The sequence below is a fragment of the Acinonyx jubatus genome, chromosome D1, assembly GCF_027475565.1.
Source record: "Acinonyx jubatus isolate Ajub_Pintada_27869175 chromosome D1, VMU_Ajub_asm_v1.0, whole genome shotgun sequence".
NCBI classification, from domain to species: Eukaryota; Metazoa; Chordata; class Mammalia; order Carnivora; family Felidae; genus Acinonyx; species Acinonyx jubatus.
In genome coordinates this window covers 53,105,247-53,132,140 of record NC_069390.1, presented here as the reverse complement: position 1 = coordinate 53,132,140, position 26,894 = coordinate 53,105,247, and the positions used below count along the sequence as shown (strand labels likewise).

The following is a 26,894-nucleotide window of genomic DNA, read 5'->3' as shown; positions in this document are numbered from 1 at the left end:
CATTGTTTGCTAACAGTATATAGAAAAGTATTGATTCTATACCTGATTGATAAGCTAAATGGTTTTAAATTCTTTGATTTCTATCTAAGTGTTCATGTGACTTATGAATTGGAAAGTTGGCTTCTTTCATTCCAATCTTACTGTCTTTTTATTTATTTTTTCTTGATATATTGACCTTGTTGGAACCTCCAGTAAAATATTAATATAATTGATGCCAGTCGATATGTTTGTCTTATTCCCAATCGTAGAAACAAATCTTTCTGTGTTTCACCATTCAGTATGATATTAGCTGCAGATTTTTCATATATTCCTTTCACTAAATTGAACCACTTTTAGTTTTTGCCTAATTTGCTTAAAGTTTCTTTTTTAAAGTATCATATATGGATGCTAAATTTAATTACTAGTTTTTACTTGTTTTAAAATTATCTTTTCTTTGAGTTGTTTATGTGGTGAATTTTTTTACTGTAAAAGTAGAAAAATACTAATAATAAATTCACCAACCATAGCATAAAAGCACCATTTTATTAAAAGATACATATATATATATATATATATATATATATATATATATATACAAACACAGTCTCATTAAAGCAAATAAAGGGAAAAGTAACACTTAACAAAGAAGGGACTATGACAGGTAAATAAGCCTTATATGTAGACATTCTTGATCCTCATATCCAAAGTTTCTTCCCATTCCAATTCCTCAACATATTGTAGTTTTTCACAACATATTGTAGTTTTCTCTTATGTTTCCACTCAACTAATCAAAGTAACTTGAAAATGTAATACAAGTTTTGCTTACTGGCAGCATTTTCAGCTGGTACTAGTGAATACAGATGAGGATTTCACAAAAGAATGAGCTAAAGATGATCATGGATCACTATACCACACTACCACCAGAAAAGACTGTTTCTAACTTCTACAGTTCCCATGGAATATTAAGTGGGATAGTCAATAATTTGAATTTAATAGTCAATTGTCCTCAAATGACTTTCCATTATGATTTTTAGTGTCTAATTGGTATGCTACTATATATAGTGATATCCAAACACCATATATTGCCTTATGTCTCCCCAGAAATACTGAAGAAGACCATAGAATATTTTCCAACAGTTCTCAGCAGGATGTCCTCTGTCAATGACACTGCTTCAAATCCCTCTGCCTTCCTTCTGCTGGGTATACCTGGTCTGGAAGCTTTCCATATCTGGATTGCTTTCCCTTTCTTTGTTGTTTATCTGATAGCACTTGTGGGAAATGTCACAATCCTGGTTGTGATCAAGACTGAGCAGAGTCTTCATCAACCCATGTTCTAATTTTTGGCTCTTCTCTCCTTTGTTGATCTAGGCCTTTCCACTTCTACAATTCCCAAGATGATATCTTCTGGTTCAACTTCAGGGAGACAAAATTTGAAGGCTGCTCCATCCAAATGTTCTTTATCCATACCTACACTGGCATGGAATCCGTTGTACTGCTGGCATGGCAACTGACTGCTTTGTTGCCATCTGTTACCTACTGACATATACCACTATTCTCACCAACAGAGTGGTAGCCATCATGGCCTCTGTTGTAGTGGGGAGGCCAGTCCTTCTTGTCATCCCTTTCTGCCCTCTTCTCAAATGGTTGCCCTTTTGTGGATACTACATTATTCCTCACACCTACTGTGAACACATGGGAATCGTGCATCTTTCCTGTGCTAACATAAGGGTCAACATCATCTATGGCTTATATACCATTGCTGCCCTGATTTCTGACTTGATCCTTATTGCCCTCTCCTATGTTCAGATCCTACGAGCTGTTTTCCACCTTCCTTCCAGGGATGCCAGACTCAAAGCACTCAGCACATGTGGCTCCCATGTCTGTGTCATTTTAGCATTTTACACACCAGCATTTTTCTCTTTTATGGCTCACTGATTTGGTAGTAATATTCCTTGCTACATCCACATCCTTCTGGCCAATCTGTATGTGGTTGTTCCCCCTTGTTTACATCCAGTCATTTATGGAATCAGGACAAAGCAAATTCAGGACCGAGTTGTGAAAATATTTGTAAATAAAGAATGACCCAAATGTATTCAAAAATTAATAAATTCTTCTAGGCTAACCTTCAACTTGTACATCTCTCAGGGTGTCCCAAATTGGGATTATGTAAAGGTCATTCAGACATTACTTCAGCCTTTATTATAGTCTCTTAAACTCACACTCATTGGTGCCTTTATGTAATTTCCATTTTTTCAATAGATTATATACTACTGTTTCTCACTGAAGGTGAGAGAAGATTGTGGGGCCTTGTAAAAGATGTAATCAAATTCTTGAATGCATGTGGACATGCCAGCAGTAAAATTTATGTACAGATTTGATAAAAAAGGAGATTTTGGTGGTATAAAATTTTTCAAGTTTTGGAAATATTCATGCATCAATATTTTAGAATATGTCCTTCAACTACCTATTTGTCTGCCAATGTTACTTTCATCTTGGAGCTATTTCTTAATTTCACTCAGAGGGTTATTGCAATGTGCATGCTAATTATCACTCAATTTATCTTCTTAAAGAGTTGAACCCATTCTATATTGCTACCTCTATAATGATACCAAAGGCAGAGGAAAACATTCATGAAAATAAAATTAGTTATCAAATTCCTTCATAAATGCAGCTGTAAAAAGTATTAACAAAATTATGCAAATTGAGTTTAATGATATATAACATTATCCTGTATCATGACCAAGAAGCACTTATCTTACAAATGCAGGGGAAATTTTTGCATTTAAAAATCAATTAATGTTTCCCCCCATAATTTCAGACAAAAGTAACTACATGTGATGTTAATAAATGCATAAAAAACGTTTGACAAAATCCATCATGAATTCCTGATAAAAATTTCAGAAAACTAGAAAGAGAAAGGAACTTACAAATAGGATAAAGGAAGCCTATGAAATTTGACAGATTACATCACAGTGAAGAAAGACTGAATATTTTGTCTCTGTTATAAAAAAATACCAGGCTGCCTGTTCTTATAATGTCTATTTGCTTTTGTACTGGGGATTCTAGCCAATGCATTAAGGTGAGTAAAAGGAAATAAAAATCATTGATATTAGGAAGAAATTACCTGATGATCTGTTTTTTTCTATGTAGGAAAATCTTATGTAACATACTAAACCTACTAGATCTAATATGTGAGTTTATCGAGTTCAGAGGATACAAGTTTACTATACAAACAGTTAAATTTCTTATTTTAATGGCATTCTATTAGAAAGTTAAATAAAAATATTGCTTGCCATAGCCTAAAAAGAGAATATTTAGGGACACATTTGATAAAAAAAGAAAAGTAAGACCTGAAGAGAGATAACCAAAAAGTATTGCTAAGATAAACTGATGAAGGCATATATAAAAGGAGACATATACAATCATCATATATCCAAGTCTTGATATTGTGGATATTTCTATTCTCTCCAAGTTGATATATAGATTTAATCACATTTCAATATAATTTCCAGCAGACTTTTTCTTATAGAAATTGAAAAGCTGATTCTAAAATCTATATAGAAATGTAAAGTAACTGAACAATGTTAACAAAATTGGAGGACGTAATAAAGACAGAATGCTAGTGGCATAAAGATATGAAAATTAATCACTAAATTAGCATAGGAAGCCCCCAAATAGACCTGCACATATAGTCTTAGTTGATTTTCAACAAAATGATAAGGTAATTCAATACAAAATGGATAGATTTGGAACAATTAGATGATCATATACAAAAATATGCACCCCAAACTATACCTTACATCCCATACAAAAATAAAGTAAAAGTGGATCATAAATTTAAATGTAAAACTTAAAATTAAAAAAACTTCTAGGACACATTATATTAAAGAATAATAATCAGATATACTTTTTAAATTATTGAACTGAATTTCATAAAATTTAAGAGTTTTTGTTTTTCCAAAATACAATTAAGAGAATACAAACACAGGTTACAGAGTTCAAGAAAATTTTGCAAATTAAATATGTGATAATGGACTTTCATTTAGTATACACAGAGTAGTTTCAAAATTAAAGAAAACTAACCATTCAATAGAATTGGAAAAGATATTTTAGTGAATTTTTCATCAAAAGGTATATACAGATTGAAAATCACTGCATAAAACATTCTCAGTATCATTAGTAATTAGGAAATCTATTTAAAATCTCAGTGACATACAACACACTATTATGATGTCCAAAAATTAAAGATACTGATGGAAAAATGTGTTGACTATATTTATGGGGATCTATTTCTGGCTCTATTCTGTTCCATTGACCTATGTATTTATTCTTTTACCAATACCATACTGTCTTAATTATTGTAGACTTACAGAAAGTCTTCAGGTCAGGAAGTGTAACTTCTCCAACTTTGTTCTTTTCCTTCAATATTGCATTGGCTACTCTGGGGCTCTTGTTCCACTTCATATAAACTATAAAATCAGTTTTCCAGTATACACAAGTAACTTCCTGGGATATTCATTGGGATTATAAGAAATCTATACATCAAGTTGGGAAGATCTAACATCTTGACAGTATGTCATCTGGTTCAGGACTTCTGTTTATTGTTTTCTTTGTTTTGTTTTGTTTTGTTTTTGTTTGTTTGTGTTTTCTTTTACTGATTCAATCTCCTTGCTGCTAATAAGTCTGTTCATATTTTTTTTTATTTCTTGCTGCTTTAGTTTTGGTAGGATATATGTTTCTAGGAATTTATCCATTTATTCTTAGTTGTCTACTTTATTGGCATATAGTTGTCATAATATTCTCTTACAATCATTTGTATTTCTGTGGTGTTGGTTATTATTTTGTCTCTTTAACTTGTGAGTTTGTTTATTTGATTTATTTCTTTTCTTTATAAGTCTGGCTACAGATTTATCAATTTTATTGATCTTTTCAAAGAAACAACTGTTTCATTGAACAACAGTTCAATAATAATAATGAAACTATTATTTTCTTAGTTCCTATGTCAATTTTTTCTAGTATAATCTTTATTATTTTCTTCATTTTGCTAGGTTTGTGTTTTTTTGTTCTTCTTTTTCTAGCTCCTTTAGGTGTAAGGTTAGGCTGTTTATTTGAGATTTTTCCTGCTTCTTGATGTATGCCTGTATTGCTCTAAACTACCCTGTTAGAAATTTTTTGCTGTATCCCAAAGATTTTGGACCATTGTATTTTGATTTTTGTTTGTTCCTATGCACTTTTCTTATTTCCTCTTTGATTTCTTCATTCACTCATTCATTGTTTAGTAGCATATTGTTTAACTATCATGTGTTTTTGGCCTTTCCAGATTTTTCCTGGTGGTTATTTGCAGTTTCATTAACATTGTGGTCAGAAAAGATGAATGGTATTACTTTAATATTCTTGAATCTGTTGAGGCCTGTGTTGTGAGCTACTATGTGATCTATTCTGGAGAATTTTCCATGTTCACTTGAAAAGAATGTGTATTCTGCTGTTTTAGGATGGAATATTTTGAACATATCTGTTAAATACATCTGATCCAATGTGACATTCAAAGCCACTGGTTCCTTGTTGGTTTTCTGTTTGGATGATCTGTCCATCGATGTATGTGGGATGTTAAAGTCCCCTACTGTTATTGTATCACTATCAATTATTTCCTTCATTAAAAAAAATTTATTGGTTATTTTTTATTTTAGAAAGAGAGAGAGAGAGTTTGTATGAGAGCAGGGGAGAGGGGCGTAGGGAGAGAGTGAATCCCAAGCAGGATGCATGCCCAGCGCAGAGCCCAGTGTGGGGCTTGATCCCACAGTCCTGGGATCATGGCCTGAGTCAAAATCAAGAGTCTGATGCTCAGCTGACTGAGCCACCAGGTGCCCCTTTATGTTTGCTTTCCTGTTAGGTGCATAAATATTTTCAATTGTTTTTTGTTTTGTTTTTATTTTAAAGAGAAAGAGAGAGCTCGTGAATGGGAGGGGCAGAGGAGAGAGACTCTTAAGCAGGCTCCACCACACCCAGCACAGAGTCTGATGCAAGGGTTGATCTCACAATGGTGAGATCATGATCTGAGCTAAAATCAAGAGTCAAATGCTCAACCAACTGAGCCACTCAGGTGCCCCAATATTTATAATTGTTACATCTTCTTGTTGGATTGCCCCCTAAATGATTGTATAGTGTCCTTCTTTGTCTCTTGTTACAATCTTCGTTTTAAAGTTTATTTTGTCTGAGATAAATATTGCTGACTTGGTTTTTTTTTCATATCAATTTGCATGATAAATGCTTTTCCATCCCCTCACTTGCAATCTGCATGTGTCTTTAGGTCTGAAATGAGTCTCTTGTAGGCAGCATATAGATGGGTCTTTTTTTTTAAAATCCATTCTATCACCCTATGCCTTTTAATTGATGTTTTTAGTCTATTTACAATCGAACTAATTATTAATAGGTGTGTATTTATTGCCATTTTTCTGCCTGTTTTATGGTTGTTTTGTAATTCTTTTCTGCTTTCTTCCCTTGCTCTCTTCGCTCACAGTAAGTTGGTTTTCTTTAGTGATATATTTAGATGGCTATATCTTTATTTTTTGCATATCTTTATTGATTTTTGATTTGTGGTTACCATTCAGTTTGTATATACCACCTTCCATATATAGCAGTCTATATTTAAGTTGATGGTAGCTTGGGTTTGAACCCATTCTTACTCCTCTCCTCCCCACCACTTTTTGGGAAAAAGTGTCACACTTTACATCCTTTTATTTTGTGAGTCCCTTGATTGATTTTTATAGATATGCTTATTTTTACTGCTTTTTGTGCTTCTTGCTTTTCTAACTCTTGCTTATGGTCTTTCTACTCAAAGATTCTTCTTTAACATTTCTTGTAGGGGTGGTTTAGGGGTCATGAATTCCTTTAACTTTTTTTGTTCGAGAAACTCTTTATATCTCCTTCATGATAACCTTGTTGGATAGAGTATTCTTGGCTATAGATTTTTCCTATTTATTTATTTTTTATTTTTTATTTTACAGAGAGAGACAAAGCAGCATGAGTGGGGGAGAGGGACAGAGGAAGAGAGAGAGAATATCTTATGCAGGCTCTATGCCAAGTGCAAAGCCCAATGCAGGGCTTGATCCCAAGACCCTGGAATCATGAGCTGAGCCAAAATCAAGAGTAGGACACTCGACTGACTGAGCCACCTAGGTGCTCCATTGGTTGTAGATTTTTTTTTTCTTTTCAGCATTTTGAATATGTTTTGCCACTCCCTTCTGGCCTGCAAAGTTTTTGCTGAAAAATCAGCTGAGAGCCTTATGGGTTTTCCCATAAGGGAAAAGCAGTTATAACTGCTTTCTTTTCTCTTACTGCTTTTAAAATTCTCTCTTTATCAATACATTTTGCCATTTTTATTGCTATGTGTCTTGTTATAGACCTCTTTGGGTTGATTTTGTTTGGCAATTTCTGTGCATCCTGGATCTGGATTTCTGTTTCCGTCCCCAAATTCAGAATGTTTTAAGCTATTATTTCTTCAAGCAAATTTTCTGATCCCTCTTCTTTCTCTTCTCTTTCTAAGATTCCTATAATGCAAATATTATTACACTTGATGGTGTCACCAAGTTCTCTAAGTTTATTCTCATTTTGCATAATATTTTTTCCTCTCCCCTGCTCTGCTTGATTACTTTCCATTTCTCTGTCCTCCAGTTTGGTTTGTTCTTCTGCTTTGCCAAATTTACTATTTATTCCATCTAGAGTATTTTTAATTTCATTTATTGTATTCTTCATCTCTGTTTGGTTCTTTCTTATTCCATTGTTAAGGGTCTCACTGATGCCTTCTACTCTTTTCTCAAGTCCAGTATCTTTATAATAATGACTTTTTTAAAGTTTATTTATTTATTTTTGAGAGCAAGAGAGAGAGAGAGAGAGCAAGAGAGCAAGGGAGGGGCAGAGAGAAGGAGAGACAGAATCCAAAGGAGGCTCTGCAACATCAGTGCACAGCCTGGTGCTGGGTTCAAACTCATGAACTGCAAGATCTTGACCTGAGCTGAAATCAAGAGTCAGACACTTAACTGACTGAGCCACCCAGGTGCCTCTATGATCATGACTTTATATTTTCTATCAGGCATATTACTTACCTCCATTTTGCTTGAGTCTTTTGCTATGATTTTGTCCTGTTCTTTGATATATACTCTTCTGTATCCTCATTTTGTTTAACTCTGTGTCTGTTTCTGTGTGTTGGAAAAGATAGCTATATCTCCTGCACTTGAAAGTAATGGCCTTATGAAGAAGTCCTGTAGTGCTTTGCTGTGCAGTGTCCTTTGTTCACTGGAAACTGGCACTTCATAAGTGTCTTTTATGTGTGATGTGTGTGCCCTACTATTGTGGCTGGGACACTTTTTCCTTCAGTCCAGTCATCTGCAATGGCTCTCTTCACCTTTTGTGGGCAGTGTTTGGTCCCTGTGGTGTTAGTGGGCCAGTCTGGGGATACCGTGGGCTTTAGTTGACTCAGATCAGGCATTTTCCAGAGACACAGTAGCACCAAAGGGTGTTTTTCCTGTGGTGTCCTAAGAAGCTTTTTTTTGTTGGGTGGAGCCTGCAATTAGACCAGTTGTCTCCTTTCAGCCCACTGCTGGGTCTCTATCGAACTGGTATATGGGGTTATCTTTCCTTTTCTCTAGGTCAGGACTCACTTAGGAATGGTGTTGACACTCTAGTGCTGCTTGCACACTGCCTGGTCTATGGCACCTCTTTGTATGGGCTCTTGCCGATAGCATATTGGCGAAGGCAGATCTGCTGAAGTACAATGCAGCAGGGTGCCATGTGCCAGGGCACCTACATCACCCAGACTGAGGCAGGCTGCCCAGAGGGGTGGATTGGTGGAACAACAGTGTGTGTGTGGAGGGGTGGAGGGTGAGGCAGTGCTAGCAAGTTAGGTTGGAAGTCCACAGTTGACCCTGTGTTTACCCCGGGGAAGGGAAATGGTGTTTGCCAGTTGTCTTCCTGGAGGAGTTCCCTAGAGATTTCTATCCCTCCGGGACACATTTTGAGATTAGTAAATAACTCACTCCTAGGCGTCTTTCAAACTGCTGCTTCTAGGTTGTTTGTTGTGCTGTCTCTTTAAGGGCAAGGACTCAGTGTCCTCTCCTTCCAGGCTCTCCCAGAGGCCAACACACTGTTTGTTTGTTTGTTTGTTTGTTTGTTTTTTAATTCCAGGTTTTAAGTCCTTCTGGTTGTAGGAATTTGGTGTTATAGTAATGTTATGGTGATTTGTCTTCTTCATGTGGCCCCCCTGCTGTGAGGGTTTGATTCTTTCCCCTCTATATGCCTGCAGCATCCCTCACTCTTGTGGACAGTTCCAAAAGTCTATTAGTTCCAACTGCATTGCCTTTCTACCCTTTTAGGTGTGGTCTCTTCTTTATATTTAGTTGTGGAGTTTCTTCTGTCAGTCTTCAGGTCATTTTCTGGGGTATTACCACTGATGTGAGTGATATCTAGTTGTATCTGTGGGATGAGGTGAGCCAAGGGTCCTCCTACTCTGCCATCTTTCCAAGAAGTCTGGGAAGTAATTGAGTTTTGTATATTAACCTTGTATCCTGCAACCTTGCTTATTACCGCTAGGTAATTTTACCTATGATAATTGCATCATACGTTCACAGACAGTTTTATACACATACATTCAGAGTTGCTTTATTCACAATGTCCAAAAACTGGAGCCAACTCAAATATTTATCAGTTATGACTTGATGGAAAAACTCAGGTATATCCACATACTATAATACCATTCAGAATTATAAAGGAATAAGTTGATGATACATACCACATGTGGATAAATCTTAAAATAATATGCTTAGTGAAAAAAGAATATACCAGAAGAAAATAGACATACTGTATAATTACATCTATATAAAATTTGAAAGCAAAACAAACAAACAAAAAACAACCAAAACAAAACAAAAAACCCCAAACTAATCTACAGATGAACTACTATTGCTTGGGAAAGCAGGATGGATTTCAGGACAAGACAATAAGTGTGTATTTCATAGTCACATGAAGAAATTTAATAAAAGGTATGTTTATTATCTTGGGAATCTTTCACAGTTGAATACATATGGAAAAATATACTAAATTGTATATTTTAAATGTATTCACACTACTGTATATCAGAAAGGAATAAATTTGTAAAAGCATATGAAAAATATCCTCAGTGACTGCCATTCTTACTCATAATATAAGCCAAAGACATTAGCATTACCTGGGTGTTCTACATGTGGGGTTGAAATATCCTTGAACTTTTTCTTCTACTATTTCTCCTTTGCATTCTCCATATGACTCTCAAACTATATTCGCTTCCTCATTTCTTTTAGATTTAAAAGACAGTGAAAAATGTAGTGCTTTTTTCTTCCTATTTCCTCTTATCAGAGTTTGCCCTGTTAAATCTTCTGTTGTTTTCAAATACCTTCTTACATACCATCTACTAAATGATGTTTTCTTGATAACCCTAAATAGAAATATACCTTCCACCACATACACAATAACCTCTCAGTCTGCTATCTTTATTTTTTTCCATAGCATTTATCTCTGTTTTACTATATTTATGCTTAAAATTTTGTATTGATAATACAGGCCAGTCTTGCCAAAATGCAATGAGTCCACTATAGCCAATTTCTCCAACAGATTAAAACTAAAATCTGAACAAAATACAAAACAGTTGCCACAGATTTCTATAAAGTTAGCAAATCAATCAAGTCAAAACAGGAAGTAAATTTTGAAGAAGCAACTTGTATCATGTAGGTTCTCAAGAAAATTTTTCCCCTATGTGTTTCCTTCCATTGATTAGAAAGCAAGTATCCAACAGAGAGACAATAGATTGTACAGGGAGCAAAAATGCAAGATATACCTCATTGTTTTCTAGACAGAGAATCAGGAGAAATGCGTCTGTGAGCTGGAGACAAAGAGGAGGATCCTCCTATTTCTTCTTTGTTTTCTACTAGATCTGACTGAAAGTTATATCTCAGTCACAGAATAATACAAACAGCTAAAACCCCAAGAGAAGGTTTATCTTTCTGGCCAGAAAGAAATAAAAAAAGAAAGAGAAATAAGGAAAATAAAGAAATAAGGAAATAAAGAAAAAAAAGAAGGAGGGAGAGAGGAAGGAAGAGATGGATAGAAAAAGGGAAAGAGAGAAGGAAGAAAGGAAGGGAGGAAGGAAGGGGGAAAGGGAAGAAAAGAGAAGGCTAATATTTGAGAATGTGTATGAAATTCTTATTGTTATCCTTTGTTTTCTTTCTTTCTTTCTTTCTTTCTTTCTTTCTTTCTTTCTTTCTTTCTCTTTTCCCCTTCCTTCCTTCCTTTCCTACTTCCCCAAGGGCGGTACCCGTTTTGATGATATGGTGATACATACCGCTAAATTCTACCAGAAAGGCTGTCTTTCTGGTCATGCAGACGTGAGAGGTGACTCCTGACAACTACAGAATATGAAAAGAATCCTAGAGAAGAGAGAGCTGAATAAGTAGCTCCTTAAATTCTGTATATGAACTGACACCAACTATGAGCTTACTCCTGAGCTGCACATGCATAGGACAGATCCAACAAAACACAGTAAAGGCACTGAGAACTCAATTACTATATAAACCATCTCCAAATCTCAGGATGAGGGACAAAAGCATCCATTAGAACCATCACAGGAAGCAAGATAGGACTTGCAGTCTGAACATAACCAAATTGATTTCCCGGAAAAGATAAAATCAACCTTATACAAAGGATTTTAACAAGATCTATATTCAAAATGTTCATGATAAATTTTTTTTTAAATATTAAACATATGAAAAACCAGAAAACATGTGACTATCAAGGGAAGGAATGATCCACAGATTCCAATCCCAATATCAGTCAGACGTTGGAACTGTCATACAAAAACTCTAAAGCAGTTATGACAATTATTCTTTATGACTTAAAGGTAAACACTGTTGAAGGATGTGAAAGAGAGGTCGTACACAGAGATAACAAAGTATAAAAAAAGAACAATGTCATCATTTTATAAGTAAAAGTCTTAAATCTGAAATTCATCAGATTAGCTCAATAGCAGAATGAAGAAGAAAGTGTAAACTCAATTAAGAAAATGATTCAATCTGGAGAATAGAGAAAAAAATATTAAAATCATGAACAGAACTTCAAGGATGTAGAACACATAAAAATCTCTAATATTCATGTCACTGGTGTCCCAGAAGGAGGAAAAAAAATACTGGGCAGAGAAATATATTTAGTGAAACAATAGGAAATTATTTTTAAACTTGGTAAAAGATATAAATTCATAGACTTTTAAAACTTCTTGATCCCTAAACAAGTAAACTTAAAGAACAGCATACATATAGAAAGAACATATTGAATTGGTAAAAATCAAAGATAAAGAAAATTTATTGCAAAGAGCCAGAAAAATAAGTCATTATGTGAAGATGAACAATTTGAATGAGTGTAATTTCTCATAAGGAAGCTTAAAGTCCAGAAGACAGTGGAACAGTATTTTTAAGCGCTAAAATTTATTAAAAAAAACCCAGTTAACTCAAAATTCAGTACACAGAGAAAATATATTTCAGGAATGCAGATGAAATAAAGGCTTTGCCAGCTGAGGAAAATCTGAGATAATCCATCACCAGCAGCCAGTCTCAACATGAAATTCTAAAATGACTTATGGTTGAAGAGAGGTTATACAAATTTGAAAATTAGGAGATCAGTAGTAAAGGGAGAGCAACAGAAATTATAATTATATGGTTAAATATGAAACTCACTTGCTCCAGTTGTTTAAGATAACTTTTACATAGCTTTTGTGGGGTTTCCATGCATGCAGATGTACATTTGACAACTGCAACACGTAGGGAAGTACAGGATCCCATAAAAGTAAGGTTCTTTTACATTTCACTTGAAGTGGTAAAATATTAACTCTAAGTCAATTGTGAAAGGTTAGGTATGTATGTCACAATCTGTATATCAGTGGTTCTCAGTCCTATTTGCTCCCAGTCAGACATTTGGTAATTTCTAGAGATACCATTAGTTGTTAGCAGTAGCTAGCAGCCATAGACCAGAGAAGGTGCTAAACATCCTGCAGTGCACAGGACAAACTTTCCATCAAATTATTATCTGGCTGAAAATAGTAACAGTGTCACAGTTGGAAAACTGTGATCTAGAGCAATCCCTAAAAAATAAAATAAAATAAACTAGATTATAGCCAAAAACCAATAGATAGATTAAAACTCAATACTAAAACTATTTAAATTCAAAAGTAAGCAGTGGGGGGAGGGGATGAATAAGAACAACAAACAGATCAGACTTATGGGAAACACATACAAAAATGGTAAACTTAAGCTCAACCATATCATTAATCACATTAAATGGTACTGGTCTAAACACACCAATTTAAGACAGAGATAGTGAAATCGGATAAAAGAACAAGATCCAACTGTATTTGTGTACAAAAAACTCCTTTAAATATAAATACATAGATAGGTTAAATTAAAAAGTTGGAAAACACATGCCATGCAGACAGTATGTAAAAGAGGAGGAAGTGGCTATATTAATATAAGACAAAGTAGAATTCAGAATAAGAGATACTGTCAAGGATAAAGACGGGTATTATATCAAGATAAAAGAAGATAAATGCATATGCACTTAAGTGCAGAGTTCAAATTACATGAAGAAAATTGATGAAATGAAAGAAAATATTGTCAGATCCACTATTGTATTTGGAAAATTTAAGATTCCTCTTTCAGTATCCATCAGCAATCAAAAGGTGTGGGATACAACCAGAAGTAGATTAGACTAAAATTTGTAACATTAAATATTACTAGAAAAGTCCCCCTTATAATCAGTATACATTAATTACTTTCATTTACCATCTTTACGTATTGCCTATCAGCTTCACTAAGGGAAATAATTTTGCTTCTTTTGTTTACTGTCATGTCTTCTATGCCCATAGAAGTGTTGGGCACATTACAGATACTAGATACTTACTGAGTGGATAGATGAATGCAAAATCAGTCATCATTTTATTTTATTTGCTCATTTCAGGAATAACAGTTCTAATTCTTTGAAATTTTCCACAAGTTTGAAAGATACACAGTGTTTGCACTAGCAGTGGGAATGACTCACTTTGCAATCCATATCAATTCTCAAGGGAGTTTCTAACATGCACCCTTCTCATAAGTTGCAAGCTGAAAGCTCTATGGCTTACCCAACATTTTTCTCTTCTGCCCATCTCTCACCAACTTTCCCTATGGTTACAGTGAGAGGACAAATCAACCCAATGCAGACTGCCATCTGGATTATCTAGGTGAAAATTCCCCCATTAAAAAAGATAAAAAGGGGCATCTGGGTGGCTCAGTCAGTTAAGCGTCAGACTTTGGCTTGGGTCATTCTCATGGTTCTTGAGTCCGAGCCCTGCATCAGGCTCTGTGCTGACAGCTCAGAGCCTAGAGCCCGCTTAGAATTCTGTGTCTCCCTCTCTCTGCCCTTCCCCAGTTCATGCTCTGTCTCTCTCTCCTTCAAAAATAAATAAACCTTAAAAAAAAAAAAAAGCCACAGTCAGATTGATGTTCTTATTTGGTTAATCTTATAAAATAAACTAATAAACATGTTTCATAAAGACACTGAGAAAACAAACACATAACACACAGAATTATTTCACAGACTGAAATAATATCTTTATTAGGTGCTACAATATACTAGAAACAGTAGTAAACACTTTGTAACCATTAACTTATGACATAGGTATTGCTGTATCTGTTTTACATGTGCATGTTAGTTAAATATAACTTCCACTTATGGAAATAGTAAGAATTAAGATTCTAATACTTGGTCTTGCTGAAGCTAGAATCCAAGAAATTTATACGAAAGAATTACAGGAGGATGGGAATAAGTGGAAAAATAAGACCCAGAATTCTCAGCTGATTTTAGTCATGAATAATTGTTGGACACATTCTTGGATCTGTCTGGTCCTTACTCCATAGATGATAGGGTTCAGCATAGGTGGTACCAACAAGTACATGTTGGCCAGCAGGACGTGGGTGTGGCGTGGTATATGCTTACTAAAACGGTGGGTGAGGAAGGAAAAAAGAGCAGGGATGTAGAAGGTGAGGATGACACACACATGGGACCCACAAGTGCTGAGGGTCTTCAACCTGGCATCATTAGAAGGCAGATTAAATACAGTACGAAGTATCTGTACATAGGACAGAGAGATACATGTCACATCAGTCCCAACAATTAAGACAATGACTGCCAAACTATAAAGACTATTGATGGAAATGTCAGCACAAGCCAATTTCACCACAGCCATGTGCTCACAGTATGTGTGGGGGACTACATTGGACTGGCAATATGGCCATCTCCTTACCAGAAATGGATGTGGTGTCATTAGTACTAACCCACGTAGAAGTGCCACTATGCCAACTTGAGCCACCACAGCATTTGTAAGAATGGATCTGTGTCTCAGCGGATTGCAGATTGCCACATACCGGTCAAGTGCCATGGCCACAAGAAGCCCTGACTCCACCCCAGAGAAAGCATGGATGAAAAACATCTGAGTGAGACAGGCATGGAATCCTATTTCATGATAATTGAACCAGAACATACCCAACATCTTGGGAAGAGTGGAGGTTGACAAGATGAGGTCTGTGATGGCCAACATGGAAAGAAAATAGAACATGGGTTCATGGAGAACAGTCTCAGTTTTGATGATAAAAAGGATAAGTATGTTTCCCATGAGCGCCACAATATACATTGAGCAGAAAGGGATGGCTAACCAAATATGCAAATATTCTAGGCCAGGTATGCCCATCAGGAAGAAGGTACTAGGATTGGTGAATGCAGTGGAGTTAAAGTCAATCATGGTGATTCTGGCTACGTGAAGATACAGTCTTGCTTTCTTTCCTTCCTTTGTCCCTGGAGTGGTCAAGTGCATATATACTCTGGTAAATATACAGTAGGATTACTTAGGTAAAAGTGCAACTGAGCAATTTTATTCATATTTTAAGTCCTCCTTGGTGAGCTTCTCTGAAATTACATGTATTGCATTACTCACTGTCAGCTATTAATCTCATTAAGGACTAGCTTGAGTAAAGACTATCTCCTTAAGCTCAGAAACTCCACAACATTCTGCCTGACACTAAGTCTTCTCCTTCTGTCTGTGATAGCCAGGTTGAGCAAAATCTCTTTTTCTTTTCTTTCTTTCTTCTTTCTTTCGTTCTTTCTTTCTCCTTCCTTCCTTCCTTCCTTCCTTCCTTCCTTCCTTCCTTCTTTCTTTCCTTCCTTCCTTTTGCAAAATTTCTGATAAATAACTCAAGTTCCTCGCATTCTAACAAGGAACCTGTAACAATGCCTCCTCTGAGAAGTACCCCTCCAAAGTAATTATGGTGTTGGAGAATTTGGCATGAGATAAATTCTAAATAGAGATTTTTAAAAGCAAGACATGAAGGAATAATAAGCATTCCACACTTGCAATGCTTCAAAGGACAATACTTTTGAAATTTGCTGCCCTGGTGAATTTCTGGCCATAAAAGAACCAGCATCTGACCACTTAAATGCATAATAGCTTTAAGATAGCAACAAAGTCATTGACCTTACATCCAAAAAATATGCTCCCTGGATTTTCCAGGATCCCTGGAAAAATGTTACTCTGGCAGATTGTCCATGCTTTCATGATAATTCATACAAATATATATATATATATATATGATATAAATAAATATATACAATATTAATATAATATCTAATATACAAATATATAATATAAAATTTACACTCCAACATCTCAGTTGATACCAGCTGTTCAATGTGAAACTAATGGTTAGTATGTTATTTCTTACTAAATTATTCTTAAGCCCAGAGAATATACCTGCATACACTTACTTTTCCAGAGTTGGTACCAGGTACCTTGTGGACTAGAATTTCTAAAGGATGATTGGGGAAAATGCCAAGAGCATCCTGATCTAACTTATTAGTGGCTAGTTCTATGTGGTGGGACTACACCAATTTACCTGTCAACAAGGAGGCAATCCAGAGAAGTCTCCAACTTATCTTCAGAGGGACCACCATGTCTTCCTCTATTGCATGCTCTCAGTTTATTTTCAGCACAGCTGACTCTCAAGAGTCCAAAGTAATTTTGAATATTTATGCCTGAGTTCTAGAAAGTCCTTCTTCACATCAATATGCTATAGTACCCTCATCACTGCCTCTCTCATGTCTTAGGTTTGAGTAAACATAGACAAGTTGTCTATATCCCTCCAGATTAATTGTGTTGTGTTGAATTAAAGCCAGGAATTCAGAGATTTGAATTATTCCCTCATGAAATGCTAACTTCAGATTTTATAGCTCCACTGGAGAGTCCCAGCGGCTCAAGCACCACAACAGATGTTTCTGCAGCTTCTGAGAAGTATAAATGGTGCCAGAGGAAGTACACAATTACTCTATCACATGATGTCCGTGGACAATGAAATTTGATTTGAGCGAGACTTTAAAATGGATTTTAAAAATCAGGAATAACTTTAAAAAGTTAACAAAGAGTCAGTGGAAATTTGCAACTAGTAATATGTTCTGGAGATCTAATTCACTGCAAAATGATTATAGACAAAAATGTTGCTATTATAAACTTCAAGGTAGCTAAGAGATTAGATTTTAATTTTTCCTAACTCCAAAACAGAAATGGTAATAAAATAATAAAAATATACAAAATGAGATAAAAAAATAAGAAATGATAAAAAAGATATGATTAAAGGTGTTAGCTAATGCTATGTGGTAATCATAATGTAATATATAACTGTGCCAAATTAACAACCGTACACCTTAAATTATACAATGTTATAAATCAACTGCATCTCCATATAGACACATTTTTTAAAAAGTTAATAGAGTTTCAGAAATCATAGAGATCTTAAAAGCAAATGGAGTAAAATGGTAGTTGGGGTGCCTGGGTGGCTCAGTCAGTTAAGCGTCCGACCTCAGCTCAGGTCATGATCTTACGGTTCATGGGTTCGAGCCCCACATCGGGCTCTGTGCTGACAGCTCAGAGCCTGGAGCCCGCTTTGGATTCTGTGCCTCCCTTTCTCTCTGTTCCTCCCTTTCTCTCTGTTCCTCCCCCTGCTCATGCTCTCTCTATCTCTCTCTCAAAAATAAAGATTAAAAAATTAAAAAAAAAAAACTCTTCGTGGGGCACCTGGGTTTCTGTGTCTCCCTCTCTCTCTGCTCCTCCCCTGCTTGTGCTCCCTCTCTCTCAAAAGTAAAGAAATAAATATTTAAAAAAATACTCTTTGTACCTCAAATATGTGACCCATATCTTATGATAATCTATAGAAGGAAGGAAAGTTTGTGCCAGAAACAGGTATGGAGGGTGAGGATTTTGGAATTAGCCAGTAATATTTGTTTTAATCTTAAAATTCAAAAAGTGAAAGAAAGCGTAAACGTTACCCTAGGGAAAGAAAACACACTACCTAAAGTCATATTTTGCTCCGTATATCCACTTCATAAACAGCGCCCCGTAATTACTGAAAACAGCATGGATTTATTTTGCTGATAGTTTCACTACACAAATAAATAAGAACAAAAAGAGGCTGATTTTCAAGTGAAAACTAGATAGTTATTGCCCTGATTATGTCTCTAAAACATCTTTTCTCCTATCAGGCTTATTTTTTCTCTTCATTGGAAAACTGTCGTTTTACTTAGAAACTGTCTATAAAAGCAAATTGCTATTTTGGATTGAAAACACTTACTGAACCTAGCATAAATCAATTTCTGTGAATGTGATCGGACTGATATGCAAAGACAAATATGAATATTTGGGCCATTTAAACGGACCTTGATTTATGGTTTTACTTGATCTTTATGTTACTCTCACTTTATAAAGTTTAAACAAAGCATCTAGCCATACCTCTCAGATGCATCCCCAGAGTGGCAGGCAGTGTGCACTACTTCAGAGTTTAACTACCTCATTTACCATTACTTTTGGTCTCAAATATCTTTCAAACTTAGAAAACATTTTGTTCAGTTGCATGCACCAGTAAGCCCATAAAATATTACGTTTAATTAATTCTGTTCTTGTTTATAAATAGTCTCCATCTTAAATTCCCTAAGTGCTGCCTTTCCTTTAGTCACCTTACCCTCTATGGGAGACCCTGTAGATGCCCCTACAATTTAGCCATGGAAGTAAAGACTGGCATGGCAGGAGACCTTCCTGATGCTGCGTCTGTGCTATGGTTGGAGTCCATTTGTTGCTCACTATCCTTGTCATATAAACTATTAAGTATTTTTAATTCTTCTGTTTTTCTCTCGAGTAGAAATGCCTGTCTCACGTAGTCCTCTTTCTTCATCTGGCTGGGTTTTGCCTGGGGTTGCATTCATCTTGCAGACGCCTATAAGACAAACCAGCTGCCTGCTGCTTCTTGCTCTGGAGCCATAGGTTTTAGGAGGGTTATGCAAAACGAATGCCCCATGGGGATGGCTGTCAATGATCACCAATGAGAATGTCTCTCTTTGTTCTTCTAGAGGAATCTCACTGACCAGACAGATTACAGCTTTCTGAGACTTTTGCAGTCATTAGAGGACTAACCTCAGGAACGAAAAATCAAAAGAGTGTGTGGGTACTAGGGTCACAATGATGATTGTTTAATTGTACTTTTGTGGAACTGAACATTGCAGATTGTATAAGGAAAACATCGGTCTTCACAGCATGAAGCTGAATAAACTTTCTATAGTCCCACATTTTCCAACAGAGTTATAAGTCAGTATTGTTTAAAGCAGTGTGAATAAAGTGTTACCCATGCAGTGCCTGCCCCATAATCACCTGAAATGATCATCTTTACCCAGATATTCCCTAAAATTTCATATTTCCCCAGACGTTGCATGAGTTATAACAGCTTAGTTGATGTTAGTTCCTTATCTTAAAGAGGAAGATAATAATATCTTCTTTTCAGGAGTTATGTAATATGAAAATTAATAATGTATACAACAAAATTCCCCATTTACTGTTGGACAAATAAAAAGTCATTTTTTATTTACTATTACTTTCGTTATTTAATTTTGCCTTTCAAATGTAAGCCTGGGATTTCCATTTCCAAATGGATGTGAGGGACTAGGTAACAATGTCAAGTAGTGTAATTAAATTCCCTGTTGCTCTTTAGTTGCTAGCATTGGAAGGAATCTGTGAAATTAGAATTAGCAAACGCTGATGACCAATGGATGAGGTATACCAGACATAAGCCAACACAGAAAACATAATGAGGCATTTTGTCCCCTTTTCCACCACTTCTCCTGTCCTTAGTCTTCTCTGACCAGTCTACACTTGCAGACTTCCCTTGCCATCCACTGTACCATTTATTTTGCCTCTGATGTTTATATTATCCATTGAGATAGCTTCACTAGAGCTCATAGGATAAATGATTTGCCAAAATAAAACAAAGAGCGACTAAGGATGTCTCAAAAGAACACATTTAGCACTGTGAGATTTAATATGTCAACTTGAATGGAAGGGAAAAAAATATATATATATAGTGCTATATAACATATTTTATCCCAGATTCTGAGTTTCCCTTCTTAAAGACAAAATTCCCTGTTTCCTTTTTCTCAGTCAGCATGGTGTAAAAGGCCCCTATTTGATGTGTAAAGTACAAGGAAAGCATAGTGTTACTAACACCAGGAGTCTACTCCATAGATAGCGTTAAATATCAGGGATTCCATATCCTATTTCTTCTCTTCTTTTTTTAAATATTTAATTACAAAGATATAGATATATTGATATTCAGATAGATATGCAGACATATATTTCTACATCTCTGATTACCAAAATAATCTAGAATACTTTGAACGAAAGGCTTTTAGTCTTCTGGAAACGGAGGGAATTAAGTGGCTAATGCTTCTAAATGGACAGAGCTTCCCTTTGGTGTTAACACCAGCATTAGTGTCTTTAGGTAAAATGTGATGAACCTCATGCTGTAGAGGAAGACCTGTCTTCAGAGTTGGCTCTGCTAGTATTGGTTGTATAACTGTTTTCATATAATTTCATCTTTACAATCTCAAATTTCCTGAACTTTAAAATATGAATACTAGTAGTACGTATATCATATTGTCTATATGAAGCTTAAATGAATTAATATGGTTATGGTGTTTAATACAATGAATAAAATAATAATCACGTTAATAAGTGGTAGTGGCAACTAATCATGATGGGAACTGAAGTGGTAATAATAAATGGTACATAGATTGTCCTCCTCTGAGACTCATTGGATTTAAAGATTTCCTCATTGGAAAGTGAAATCCCTTACACCCTACACCCAGTTGCCTTTAGGGAGTTCCAATTATGTCAGCTGGTCTAGGCTATAAATTTGACATACAAAGATGGATAGCAGGGGCACCTGGGTGGCTCAGTCGGTTAAGCGTCTCTTTGTTTCTGCTTAGGTCATGATCTCACTGTTGGTGAGTTCAAGCCCTGCGTCAGGCTCTGTGCTGACAGTGTGGAGTCTGCTTGTGATTCTCTCTCCCCCTCTCTCCCTGCCCCTCCCCTGCTCTCTCTCTCAAAATAAATAAATAAACTTAATAAAAAATGGATAGCAATAAAGCACTGACCATGGATGACTGGTAATTACGTCTAGATTTCATTACAATAAAAATAAAGGCAAAGTTCATGCAGATGAAAGCAACATCCTCCAAAAGCAGCTCTATTTTTAATAAAGGTATATTTAAAACAAAGTATTTGCTTTATTTTTAAATATTTTTAAAATAATTTTTATTAGGGGGCACCTGGGTGGCTCAGTTGGTTAAGCATCTGACTTCGGCTCAAGTCATGATCTCGCAGTTTGTTAGTTTGAGCCCCGCATCAGGCTCTGTGCTGACAGCTCAGAGCCTGGAGCCTGCTTCAGATTCTGTGTCTCCTCCTCTTTCTGCCCCTCCCATGCTCTGTCTCTCTCTATCTCTCAATAATGAATAAATGTTAAAAAAATTTTTTAAATAATTTTTATTAAGTTTATCTATTTTTTTTGAGAGAGAGGAAGAGAGAGAGAGAAAGAGAGAGAGAGAGAGAGAACAAGTAGGAGAGGGACACAGACAGAAGGAAAGAGTAAATCCCAAGCAGACTTCCCACTGTCCACACAGAGCCCTTTCTGGGGCTTGAACTCACAAAATGTGAGATCATGACCTGAACTGAAATCAAGAGCTAGATGCTCAACCGACTGAGCCACCCAGGCACCCTATCAACTGAAGTATTTTATATCAGTCTATACAGATACACTGTGTGTGTTTGTATGTGCATACGAGTGTGTCTGTGTGTGTTTACTCAATTAGTGAACAGTATGGGAAAATGTTTCACAATTTGTATAGTGAAGAATCAGATACAAGAATTTAGATGGTTGAGGATTTCTAAATTTGAACTTAAAGGAATATGTGGGGACAATTGTTTTTGGACAAGTTGGAGTAACACGAATGTGCATGAAAGAATTAAAGTACCATAAAATATATGAAGTAAAGGCACTCAAGGTATTGGACATCAGATAATGAAAGACAATGGTCTGTGGGATGGGAAACTAATGAGGTTATCCTTTCAATTGCCCAAGCTTACTGCATAGGGAAAGTTACCAAAACACATTAGGGAAAGGTAGAGCCCAGGCAGAGTACAACATGATTCTTAAATTCAGGATCGGGAGCTGGGATTCTTCTTCTTTCCTCTTTCAGCTTTCTTCTTTTTTCTTCTTCCTCTTCCTCCTCTTCTTTCCCTTCCTCTTCTTCCTCTTCTTTCTTCTCCTTCTCCTTCTCCTTCTTTTAAGATTTCTGTTTGTTTGTTCATTTGGGGTGCCTAGGTGGCTTAGTCGGTTAACCGTCCAACTTCCAAGCTTGGCTCAGGTCATGATCTCACAGTTCAGTTCATTGAGTTTGAGCCCTGCATCATGTGCTGACAGCTCAGAGCCTGGGGTCTGCTTTGGATTCTTCCTATGTGTGTCTCTCTCTATCTGCTCCTCCCCTGCTCATCCTCTGTTTCTCTGTCTCTCAAAAATAAATAAACATTTTTTTTTAATTTTTGAAAAAAAAAGGAATTTATTTCTATTTTTATTTTTGAGAGAGAGTGAGTGGTGAAGGGGCAGAGAGAGAGGGAGATACAGAATCCTGCTGTCAGCGCAGAGCCTAATGCGGAGCTTGAACTCATGAACCCATGAGATCATGACATGAGCTGAAGTCAAGAGTTGGATGCTTAATTGAGTGAGACACCCAGGTGCCCCTGTATCTGGGATTCTTGGAAGAATAAAACAGAAACAGTAAATCAGTGTACCAAAGAGAAGAAATCTGCAGAGAGACAACTTCTTTGTTCTTCAGAAGGACTGCTTTAAAAATTACTTCAATACTGTTTAGTTCATTGTGAACTAAATAGTTCAGATTAGTTGGAGCAAAACTTCTGTGAACCAATCTACCCAAAACCACACACACAAAATTGGGACAATATTTGAAGCCAACCCTTTTTGAGAAGTCACTGAGGAATTTTTCATAATTTATTGTGATATAGGAAAATACAGGGAAACCAAACAGTGAGACAAAATGAGTACTAGATGAAATATTGCTCTGGTTTCACACTGTACAGCCTAAAACAAAACCTGACAAGCTTGACCAATATTCAATCTAATCAAGTCCCAGAACAAAGCCTGAAAACATAGAAATACAAAAAAGAATTTAGCATCCCACAGGGTAAAATATATATTGTTTTTTACATATTTTATATGTTTATATATGTTTTATATATTATCATATATAATTATATATATAATCCATTCCAACATATAAGTCATGAAAAGTAATAGAAAAACAAAATTCATAATAAGTAAGAAAAATTAATCAATTGAAACTGACCCAGAAATGACACAGATATTAAAGTTAATCGACACAGGCATTTAAAGTTTTTAGAAATGCATTCTATATCTTTGAAAACCAGCATCCCAGCATCCAAAAGAAGGGACAAAATTGGTTTGGCAGTCCAAAAATCACCATCAAAATAAACTGTCACTATTTGACACAACAGGAAGCTTGAAAAATGCTCTATTCAAAAGGCTTGTTTTCATTTGACATGACCCAGAAATCAACCTATGAGAAAAAGGCATTTGTAATGGCAATTGTTTAACATTAAAGTGTCCTAAGACAAACTTACTAATTGGGTTAACAAAAGACTGACTATAAAACTCAAAACAAACCAGCCAACAAACAAACAAAACAAAAACAAGCAAACAAATAAAAACAGAGAATGAGATATCCATAGGAGGATCTGAAAAGTTCCAACATATTTTTAGGAATATAGAAGGCCACCTACCCATGTGCATAGTGCCTGCACAAGATTTCAAAAACAAGACAAAAGAAAACAAACAAACAAAACCCACCCAAAGTAAAAATCTTGCTTACGAATCAGACTTGATATCAGCTATTACAAATAAGTTCCAAGAACTAAAATAAACCAAGTCTAAAGAAGAAAAGGAAAAGTTTGAGAATCATGTGTCACCAAAAACAGAGTATAAATAGGAATTATTTAAAAAGAACCAAATATAATGGAAATGTATAATAAATGAATGTAAAATTCACAATAGGTGCTCAAAAGCATATTTAAACTTAGAGAAAAAAATGAATAAGCAAGCTTGAAGAGAGGCCAATTGAAACTATTCAGCCTGAAAAGCAAAAAAAAAAAAAAAAAAAAAAAAAAAGAAGAAGAAGAAAATGAAAAAGTCTCAAAGACCCCTGTAGGATACAAAAAAAAAAAAAAAAAAAGCCTATAAAGAAAATCCTAGAAGGACAGGAGAGACAGAAATAACATTTGAAGAAATAATGGCTGAAATTTTTCAAAAATTGATTAAAAAAAACCAAAAAACCTTCAATCCTCACAAACAAGAAGCTCAACAAATTCTAAGCAGAATGAAAACAAGATATCCTTACCTAAAGTATCAGTCAAATGTTTAAAAGAAAAAGACAAAGGGAGAATCTTGAAAGCAGCAATATATGCTTTCAAACACATTTGATTATTAAGAATTTAAAGAATCCCTCCCGGATTCTCTTGGTTTTTACACCATAAATAATAGGGTTCATCATAGGTGGAATAAGAAGATATATATTGGCTATAAAAATATGGATATGTGGAGCGATGTGGTGGCCAAACCTATGAGTGAGAAAAGAGAAAAAGGCTGGTATATAAAACACTAAGATGACCCATACATGGGAGACACATGTACTTAAGGTCTTGAGGCGGGCAGCTTTCGAAGGCAGATTAAAGACAGTAAAAAGAATAAGGACATAAGAACAGATGATCAATATGAAATCCAATCCCCCTGTCAGGAATGCCACAATTAGGCTGTAGGCTCTACGAATCTTGATTTCAGTGCAAACTAGCTTTATCACAGCCATAAACTCACAGTACGTATGGGAGATGACATTAGTTCTGCAGTAGGAAAGCCACCTCAGTAGAAAGGGATGTGGACTGAGGAGTACAGCTCCTCTAAAGACAATGCCCAAACCGAAGCCTATAATCACTGCAGGGGTCAGGATAGTGGAATGTCTTAATGGGTGGCAAATGGCTATGTAGCGGTCAAAAGCCATGGCCAGGATAAATCCAGATTCCATAGTAGACAGAGAATGAATAAGATACATTTGAGTGAGGCAGGCTTCAAAGTAGATCTCTCTGTAATTGAACCAGAAGAGGCTAAGTATCTTGGGAAGTGTAGAAGAAGTAAGAATCAAATCAGCCACTGAAAGCATGCATAGAAAGAGGTACATAGGTTCGTGTAGTTTGTGGTCTGTCTTGACAATTAATAGAAGGGCAACATTTCCCATTAGTGACACGAGGTAGACTAGACAAAAAGGGATAGAAATCCATATGTGAACAGCCTCCAATCCTGGAATGCCAAGCAGTAGAAAGCTGGTAGGGTGAAGACTGGTCCTGTTGTAATTTAACATTATGCAAACAATAGATATTCCATGACCCTGTCCAAATTAAAAATCACAAAGATTATAAATATATGAATATCAATGTTTTTTTTCCATTACTATGGGTTTGGAGAGATGCCAGTTATTGAATTATTTCTTCAGTAGTATAATCTCGCAATGCATTAAATACATGGGATTGTGCTTTTTTGGTTAAGAAAAATTAGTAGAAAAGTATCTATCTATCGTCTATCTATCTATCTGTCATCTATCTATCTCCTTGCCTTTTTTTTTCCAGAAAATGTTGTTCAGTTAGCCAGATGCATTTCAGTAGTATTATAGTATTAGAGAGGTAACAGGTGATATATTGCTGAGTATGAAGATATAATTTTCTACAATTTGAGACAAGCAAAAAAGGGTAAGTCCAACCATCATGATTGAGATCAGTGATTTGTGATATTTAACCTCTCTCACCCCCTTCTCAATGATAGGGCTTATAGATATAATGAAAAGGTGACTTGGGAAATACTAAAGAACAATTGGGGAAATTAGCTAAAAAAAAAGGAGAATGAAGAAGTATGAACCAAACTGGTCCTATTTTTAAAGGTGAGTCATTGAGCTAATAAATCAAGGACCCTTATCTTCATAAAATCAGCTCAACTGAACAATAAGAAAATCACTTAGCAAAGGACTATCCAGTAGAAAAAATAACTAAGTCTGGAAAACATGGGTATTCAGATTACCAGATATTTGTGTTGTTTTGTAAAAGATCAATCAAATTCTTCCAGAAGGTGAATAATACATTCTTCAATCACACAGTACACTTCACACTGACTTCTGTTTCCAAAGCTAAATTTTTTTCCCTATATGCCCAATGCTGTGCCTTTTATTCCTATAACTTATTCATTCCATAACTGGAAGGCTCTATCTTCCATCTCCCACCCCTTTCCCTCTAGCAACCATCAGTTTGCTGTCTGGGTTTAGAGGTCTGATTCCTTAAGCAAACGTTTAAATGCAACTCTTGATTTCCA

General features: G+C 35.6%; 2 protein-coding genes and 1 pseudogene across 2 annotated transcripts; 1 reads left to right on the top strand and 2 right to left on the bottom strand.

Moving 5' to 3' along the window:
- Positions 1–909: 909 nt before the first annotated feature.
- Positions 910–2,200, top strand: LOC106966126 (olfactory receptor 52E4-like; annotated as a pseudogene).
- A 12,678-nt stretch (positions 2,201–14,878) lies between these two features.
- On the bottom strand, positions 14,879–15,898 carry LOC106966058 (olfactory receptor 52E4-like). Its single transcript, XM_015062136.3, has one exon. It carries the CDS (start codon positions 15,896–15,898, stop codon positions 14,879–14,881), a length of 1,020 nt encoding a protein of 339 aa, XP_014917622.2.
- Positions 15,899–24,951: 9,053 nt separating this feature from the next.
- Positions 24,952–26,027, bottom strand: LOC106966057 (olfactory receptor 52D1-like). The gene has a single exon (XM_027039645.2). The coding sequence runs from the start codon at positions 25,894–25,896 to the stop codon at positions 24,952–24,954; it is 945 nt and encodes a 314-aa protein (XP_026895446.2). The 5' UTR covers positions 25,897–26,027.
- Positions 26,028–26,894: the final 867 nt, after the last annotated feature.